This window comes from Zingiber officinale, chromosome 1A (genome assembly GCF_018446385.1).
Source record: "Zingiber officinale cultivar Zhangliang chromosome 1A, Zo_v1.1, whole genome shotgun sequence".
Classification (NCBI taxonomy): domain Eukaryota; kingdom Viridiplantae; phylum Streptophyta; class Magnoliopsida; order Zingiberales; family Zingiberaceae; genus Zingiber; species Zingiber officinale.
The window spans coordinates 188,740,625-188,749,554 of NC_055987.1; the positions used below are offsets into that span (position 1 = coordinate 188,740,625).

Genomic DNA, 8,930 nt, shown 5'->3' on the forward strand with positions numbered 1-8,930 from the left:
GCCTCGGATCCCAGATGGAAGGCGTCTTCCATAAGCTTGAAGGCGCCTTTAAGGGGATAGTTTGCAGAATGCAGAAATTATCGTCTCTGCAGATTCGGGGATAACGATCCAAGCTGGAGCCACCTTCAAGGGGGTTGAAAGTGCCTTCAACATCCCATAAAAGAAGGCTTCGGGCAAGAGCTTGAAAATAACTTAAATTCATGACTACTTTCTTGCACGCTGCTCCGAAAAAGATCTGACAAATCCGTAACGCTACGCCGACAACCAGAAGTTTGCAATTTCAACATCGTCGTTGTCGGTATATTGTAATTAAATTACTGCACTTGTAATATTGCTACTTGTAAAGATTTTTCAAAATTACAATGATTGTCCAACGAAAGCGATCAATGATCGCGGGCGTTGGAGTAGGAGTTATCACAAGCTCTGAACCAAGTAAAACCAACACTTGTTAGCGTTTATTTTATTTTACTTTCTATTTCTGCTGTGTGATTCTGATTTTTTCCGAAAAATGTGAAAAAGTGACGAACGTTATTTACTCCCCTCTAGCGCATCTCGATCCTACACTATGTTGATTGATAAATTCCCAAAGTTTATTTGATTTCACTGCATATTGAAAAAAAAACATCAAACTAGAAAAATTGTTGTCCTTCCTACTCTCCCTCCGCTGGTTTAATTTTTTTTCAAAGTAAACACTAGAAGGGGGCATCTGCCTGACTGCCTGTCTGCGGCGTTCCTCCTCTCCTGGGCTCACATGAGTCCGTTCTTTAGAGTACACTTTTGTAGGAAAATTGATTATGTATGATTATGTTCATCTACACGTTCCTCCCAGCCCTAGACGTTTCTCATACTCCAAGTAGCCTTATCTCCTAGTTATGTGAAGGATGTGCAAATCACATATCAGCATATAGTCGAGTTGCTAAATAATAGCAGTTTTCTTTCTTCAGAGTACACAACCTATATAAAGGAAGCGCAAATGAAACATATACGCCTTCCCTCGTAAAAATAAGTTCAGTTTAAACAAATGAAATACTGCGTGAAGAAATTTCAATTTTTACGGACTTACGCAATTTGTGGGTGAAGTTAAAGTAAATACAATTTTGAATCGAAGTACAAAAGAATTAATACACGTTTTCTCACGTCAATTTTAGGAATCCGTTCTATGGCCAAGGAAATCATGAAGGTTGATGATTCATCATGTTAATGGAAAATTTTGAACCTTTCATCTCTCTCGATGCCGATATCGAATGAGCAGAATCGACCAAACCAAAGGAAAATATCACGTCAAATGGACTGAGCAGGAGAAACCAGTAGCAGACCTCTCTCGATCTCGTAGGAAAGCTTCCATGTGAGATCTATTCATTTGAATCTATCAGAATAAAACTGAGTCTCATGAACCAGGCTGATCTTGTCGTTGCCACAACTACAAATCGTATGATGGGAGCATCACTGCAGCATAGCATCATCCTTGAGTTGAAGACGTTTGTTCTTGGTACAAATAATCTGAACCACTGGGAGAAGGAACAGGATCAGAAAACCCTCCTCCGTGATGCTTCCATCCAGAACAGTACTAGAACAGAGTGGGTAGAATTGCCTACAGATGGTTCTCTCGAGTCTTGATCTTCATAATAGATAGTTAAAATCAGTTCAAAAATTGAGGAAAAAAATAATGTCTAATGGACATGAAAATTAAAACAGAATCCTTAAAAAAATTCTAGCAAAGTTGCTTAAGCTAGTCATTGCTGGAAAACCTCGAGAGATAAATATGAAAATAAATTATCTGGAAAATCATAGTAGGTCCGACATAGCAACATTCTCTCCACACCACATTTATTTCACTCACCTTTGTAAAATATAATAGCATTAGATATAGCACCTTAAAACAGTAGCTACTTGCATGCTTTAGCTTTGAGAAAAATATGCAGCTGAAGATATACTATGTCTTTCAAGAAATAAAACAAAAGAAATCATGCAAATGTAAGTTAGCTCGCAGAATGGAGTATCTAACGAAATTGACAATTAGGAATAAAACAGAAATACCTATACCTGAGTTTTGTTCATGGAATGCAACAGATGCTTCACGTAAATTTCTATTTCTAGTTATGTAAGAATGTGACGAGAAGCAATCACATTCACAGCCTTCCCAATATAAAATATCACTGTAAGTATCTGTCTTGTCCTGACCAACCTACTTGCCTGACAAGCACAACCGGTCCTATTAACCTGTCCAACCCAATCCACCAGTCTGGTGTTTGGCCAGGCCCAGCCTGTTCTGCCCCATCTAACTTACCCAGTCCAAACAACTCAATCATCCGACACAAATAAGTATTCATGGAACAAAGTAAAAAACTATTCTTTTTTATTAGGGAATCACAGTTCCGTGGCAACTTAGTGTTTCAAATTCATTTTGACAACCAAATATCGGAATACTTATTCCACAAGAATTCAAACGAAATAAAATTGGTAGAACAATTCCTCTCCGACCAATTGGTCATTTATGATGAAAGTGAAGAGGGTTGAGAGTGATACATTCAGGAGTATTTATTATATCACATTTTCTTATAGTCCCCTCTTTATGTAAGATGGGAAAATTATTAGCTTTATTAGCTTAGATAGTCCCCTCTATCTTGATACAATTTATCATTACTATTCCTTTACCTATGCACCCCTCAAGTTGATATATTTACAACTAAACTCTAGTTTATTTACAAGTTGATCCTCAATATTCCATTCAAGCTGATTCATGAATATTATAAAAACCTAAATTATTACAATTATACTATATTATCGATCCCAGCATGTTGCATTCTCTCATGAAAAAGGTGATAGGAAGCAAAGTGCATGACATCTTGATTATCATATGTTTCATTGGTCTATTAGTAGCATTACCAAGGCTTATCTGAGCAAGATATACTTCTACACTTGATCTAGCCATGAATGTTTGCTTCATATTCTTCCAAGATTTTTAGTTGCCTTAAGAACACATTCTCCTGATGTAGATCTTAAATCTATGGAAAAGTCAAACCAATATGCAGACAGCCATGGTCACAGTGAAGGAGACCTATTCCTAGAACATTCTTGGGATATGATAGGATCCTCAAGGCTACTTTCTGACAATCACAAATCTGCTATTCTCCTTAGCAGATTTGTGTTACTTTCTTATATATTGCATATTGGTTCTCAAAAATTTCATAGATTTGTTTCTGATTATATCTTTTCCAAGTGTTTTGGGTTTGATATGAAGAATGATTCATACTTGGCGACATGACAAATTGGCAATAAGCCTTCTACTTAATATCCTACACAGTCAAAGAACATATGTAATTCCTTCAGTTCCAAGCATATCAAAATACAACTCTCAAGCCCATGACGTCTTTATTTCATGGAGGTATCTTTATTGTTTGCATGACCCATGTATCCAGAGTTGTATAGATAATATAAATAAAAGAATGTATAATTAAGTTTAAGGAACTACTTAAATATATCATTTTAACAAGTTTGTTCTGAATGTTTAGCATTAATACATATATCAAATCCAATTCTATAATTGTGTTGCTTAAATACAAAATTTATTTGTTTATTTCTACATGTTTAAAAAAATTCATGAGAAGCTAAGTTTCATTTAAGGACTACTTTTGAACTTAAATATTATAAAGTGGGTTCAAAACTTAAGTTTAGACTCATGCTTAACAAGCTTTCAATTGACCAGCTTGAATATGAGGATTTAAGCTCACATAAGCACTAACTTTCTTTGTGGCAAATTTATTTTTTAATAGAAAGGAAAGGATAGTCCGGGACACAAAGCTTCCGCCAATGCGGAATCCTGGGAAGGGTCTATTGTACGCAGTCTTACCCTGCTTTGCAAGAGATTGTTTCCGAAACTCGAACCGTGACCTCTAAGTCACACGGCAACAACTTTACTGTTCTAAATGTATTTTTTTATTTTAAAAAAAAATTGAATGTTATTCTTAGCTCAATTTGGGTAGATGACAGCCTTGGGCAGCAAAGGTAAGGTTAAGGGTGATTATTTATTTCCAAGTTAAAAAGATAACATTTTCCTAACCAAATATGAAGTGGTTTGTAAGTAAGAAAGAAACAAAGGGTGATGGGAACTAAAGAACACAAACAGAATTTGTCACTTGAAATAGCAGGGCCTCCGTTATTTATTCTAAAGTTCACACATGTAGAAGCAAAGCATGCAGATAATTGAATTTTCTTTTGCAATCCATTTGTCTGATGGAGAACAAATACAGAAACAAGTTTATTATCCTAAAGGTTCAGCAGATGATTATGACAACGAAGAAAAAAAGGAGAAAAAGGATATAATGATCTTAACCAAGGCTAAAGGCAGCTCCTTAATGCAAACTATTGGTAGATAACACCATTTCTTCTCCTAACCAAAGAGTTGAACAGGGTCAGTAATGACATAGCTATCTTAGTGTTCTTTTGCACATGCTAGACTCAACCATAAAAGGCATTTAAAGCATGCCATGCTTTGCATTTAGGTTGTTTGGGACTTATGGATGCAAGTAAATGGACCAAGCTAATTGGAATCAGCTATGATGCCATGGGCCAATACAATCGAACATGTAGGCCCTTATATTGATAAAAAAAAATTATCTAATTTCAAACAGTAAAAATCATATCTTCTTGTTTTAAAATTTTCTAACTGCTACACAGTCTCTTAGCTTACAAAAATGACCCTCTCTTTTGAAAAGTCAGTCATTTTCTCCAAGTTCAAATCATCTTCTCAATTTGACAAAATCTAACACTCAGTAGTCATAATTTTTCTCACCTACAAACACTACAGAAGCAGAAAATTTTGTACAAATAAATTTTCAATGACACAAGGTCCTAATGTCCTGATTCCTTGTAAAGGATTTAATAGATAAAAATGGAAAGTGAGGCATACCAAGTGCAGAATCCCTGGATTATTCTTTTAAATGATGCATTATAATGGAGTAGACTTCCAGCATGGCATCATTCAACTCACAGAACTTAAGCTTTCTAGCATGCACTGAGCTAAACTAGCATCAGCTTATAAAGAAGGCCTACTGTTCTGATAACACTGTTCAGAAGCTGGCACTCTGTTCCAAGAATTCAGCCCTTGAGAGCTACGCAAGTTGTCCACCCTTTGTCCAATTTCTGATGTCATGACATCAGCTCCTATGTTGCCCTGTGATACTCGAGTCTGCTGAAAGATTTGTGATCTACTGTGAGACAATATTATGCGTATACGCTGTTGTATTGCACGTCGACGCAAAACAGTTGACCCTCCAACTCCATAAGGCTGAGACATAGAACTACAATTTTCCATTGATCTTGGTGACACATTCAGATCAATTTCGTGCAAAGTAGGTTGACTTGACCTATACAAATTTGTATTACTACGAAGAGTAAGAACCTCTGTTTCATTGTGTCTGCCTGATGCATCAGTATTGCCATCTGCTTGATCAATTCCAAAATCTTGATTTTGCAAGTATGATGAACGATCACCAGCAGATCGACAACAATCACAGTACCAATTGCCTTCGGGAACTTCCCTTCCAAGACCAACACAATATGTGTGAGCAGGTGAATCACAGATATCACACAGCAACATGAGACTATCATCGCCACCTTGATGGCATTCGATGCATACCACATTTTCATATGGATCCAGCATTCGCCTTATTTCTTCTTCAGAAGGTTGATAAACCTTTAGAAACAGGCAACAGTTAAGTAAAAAAAGCATATGAAATGTTGATGTACAAATTTGTAAATCTTTAATGTAAATGGAACATGCAAAAGAACAGTCACATATACACAGAATAATGAGATTCAATCTACCACTGCAGCAACATACAAATAGCAATATATATAATAATTTGAGTACTTGCTCTATTGTAGTAACTCATGCATAGTGCATCAGAGAAATAAAAAAAGAATCATTTAGCTGCCAATAAGTTAGAACACACAAAATTTTCTTTCAATCAACTGTAGTCAATCAAATCAATTTGTAACTTCTTTGTGTCGATCCTTATTATATATGGATAAATATATATACAACTCAAATAGTTCCTAATAACTTAATCAATATAAATAATCCTTAAAAACACAAAGTTATGCCAAGAAATTTGAGACTGATACTTTTTGAAAATATTTTTTCTGAATCAATGAAAACATATGATTGCATTAAGAAGTTGACCAATGTAGCATTAGTAATATGTGTTTCCACACAGTTAAAAAAGCAATTGTTAATAGATTGACTCTCCTTGAAGCTATTACAAAATGAACTGAATACCTGATCACGCTTTTCAACTTTTATAACTGCTTTCCTCAGACCAAACCCTGGATCTGATCTTGAGGACTTGGTAATGGTACCAAACCTCCTCTTGCAAATCGGACATCGTGACTCAACCTTTGACCATTCCATTATACACGCAAAACAAAAGAAGTGAGTGCAAGAATTCAACACTCCTCGAACTGTTGTTTTATGTTCCTCTGTCAAGCAAATACCACATAATGGCTTCACCGAATCCTCATTTTCTTTCTTCTTGCCCTTCTCATCACCTTTTATTTGAGCAATTATCCTATCAGTCTGTGGCTGATCCACAATCCCATCAACTCTTAGATCCCTCAACACATCCTCAGACATATTATAATCATCATCTGAAGAAGAAACTGATTCCTCCAGTGATACTATTTGCCTTCTTTTCATAGACCTATTATTAGTCTTCTGGATATTCCTGCCCTTGTTCCTTGGTTCATCCAGCATAATGGTATCCCCTACAAAATCATCATCAGAAGTTACAAAATCAAAATCAGATGTATCCGACTCCTCCACAGACTTCTTCTTGATGATCTTTGATGTTGAGCTCTTTTTCCTCCTTGTTTTGTTGGGCTTTTTAGTCTTTCTACTGGCAGCAACACGATCTTTCACAATAAAATCATCATCCTCAGATCTCTTCTGGCATCTGTTTCCCATTTTCTCCTGCCTCAAATTCCTCAGATTCTGCATCTTTCCACCTTTCCTTTTTTGTCCTCGTTTTTTCAATCCAAGAGGCATGAAGGCTTCTTCATCAACAAGATCCTGCTCGTCAGGTGAGAAATCCTCATCCTCTTCGTCTTCTTCCTCCATCTCCTCTTCCTCATAATCTGAACCTTTGGCCTTTTGGTGGCGAGACTTAATTGCAGGTGAATTTCTATTCCTCCCCTTCTTCCTGAGGGGTAAAATTTGTTTTTCTTCACCTTCTTCCTCCAGATCATCCTCAAAATATGAACCTTTGGGCTTTTGGTGGCTAGATCTAACAGCAGATGTGTTAGTATTCTTCCCCCTCTTCCTAAACGATAAAATTTCCTTTTCTTCGGCTTCTTCTTCTTCCTCGTAATCCAAACCTTTGGCCTTTTGGTAGTGAGATCTAACCGCAGGTGAATTTCTCTTATTTCTCCTCTTCCTAAGCGATATAATTTCTTCTTCTTCGTTTTCTCCTCCTCCTCCTTCTTCCTCTTCCTCTTCCTCTTCCTCTTCCTCTTCTTCTTCTTCTTCCTCCTCCTCCTCCTCCTCCTCCTCCTCCTCCTCCTCTTCCTCGGCCTTATAATCATCGTCGTTGTCATAGTACGAAACCCTAGGTTTCTTCGCCGGCCTCTTCTTGGCTCCGGAAGAGTACTTTATACGCTTCGGTCCCGGGCCCAACGAGATCTCATCGGCCTCAGCTTCCATCCGATCGCCACCATCGGAATCGCTGGTGGACCCACCAAACACGAACTCCTCCTCAGAAGCATCGGACGCGTCAAGAAGGGGCTCATCAGAGCTCTCCTCCTCCTCCTCCTCCTCCTCTTCTTCCATCACATACTCCTCATCATCCTCATCGTCGGAGGCCTTGGATCGCTGCTGGCGCCTCCGCCCGGGAGGTGCGGTTGGCTTGTAGATGACCCTCCCGCCGCTCGCCATACCTCCTCCAACAACAACGCGTCTCCTGCGGCAACAAGTGCGAAACCTCCGAGAATTCCCAAACCAACAATTTCTTTCCCCCCGCAGAAAGTAAGTTGAGATCGGAAGCAAAGCGAGCGGCACCAATCCGCTCTGGCCTTCCCTTCGCTCCTGTGACGAGATCGAATAGAGAATCGATCAAACCGCTTTGTGCGAATTTCCCTTTTGGATCGCCGTAGCTTCTCGAGCAAGAATGAGAGGAGAGGAGAGGGTTTGGTTGGCGGTGGCGTGGCGACGGGGATGTGCACGATCCGCGACAAGGCGAGCAAGAGGGCGTGAAAAATGAAACGCCTACGGATATAAATGAGTTGTCGTCCAGGTAAACATAATAGTGGAACAGGTTGGCACGGCAATTTTGAATTCTTGCATTAGAAGATAAGGTAGGTGGGTCATTTTTTGAAATACCTAAAGTTAACCGACTTGTTAAAAAATTTCTTTTAGTCAGGGCGATAAATGAATCTTCTGTGAATAAATTTGACGTTGAAGCTGATAAGAATTTATATGTTCGTTGAATATATATATATAAAAAAGATTAAATGAATATATATATATATATAATAATCAATTAAATAAGTAAAAATTTTAAACAATCCAATAAATTTGAATTAAAAGTTTAATGACTAACCAAGCTTAAATAAAGTTTGAATCAAACTCAAAATCATAAAAAAATAAATCTAAGTTAAATTTGAAAAATCATTTCAATTGTTTAGTTTATTTTAGACACAACTTGATTTGACTATGTTACCTTACCGAATAAAGTTAAACACTCCAAAATTTTATTTTATTTGACTTTTTTACTTCCCTACTTTTATATGGTGTTTGGTTTAGGGGTATGAGAATGAGAAATTGGAATGATTCTTTTTTGTTGTATTTGGTTAATGAAAATGGAAATGAAATATTGGAATAAAATCTAAATTTTTGGGAATGGATGAAACTCATCCCTCCCCTCAAGTTTGATATC

The 8,930-nt window shown here is 37.3% G+C and overlaps 1 protein-coding gene across 1 annotated transcript; it reads right to left on the reverse strand.

Moving 5' to 3' along the window:
* Nucleotides 1-1,075: 1,075 nt before the first annotated feature.
* LOC122038773 (transcriptional regulator ATRX homolog) lies at nt 1,076-8,255 on the reverse strand. The gene is made up of 3 exons (XM_042598704.1): nt 6,281-8,255; nt 4,910-5,695; nt 1,076-1,618 (listed from the first exon to the last, which is right to left on the reverse strand). The coding sequence occupies exons 1-2, from the start codon at nt 7,928-7,930 to the stop codon at nt 5,036-5,038; spliced, it is 2,310 nt and encodes a 769-aa protein (XP_042454638.1). The 5' UTR covers nt 7,931-8,255; the 3' UTR covers nt 1,076-1,618; nt 4,910-5,035.
* Between the last annotated feature and the right edge of the window lie 675 nt (nt 8,256-8,930).

Excerpts from the sequence above, each read along its gene's own strand:
- LOC122038773 (XM_042598704.1), bottom strand. The coding sequence starts at position 7,930 with ATGGCGAGCGGCGGGAGGGTCATCTACAAGCCAACCGCACCTCCCGGG. Across the intron at positions 5,696-6,280 it reads AAGTTGAAAAGCGTGATCAG|GTTTATCAACCTTCTGAAGA; the intron begins GTATTCAGTTCA and ends CTGTTTCTAAAG.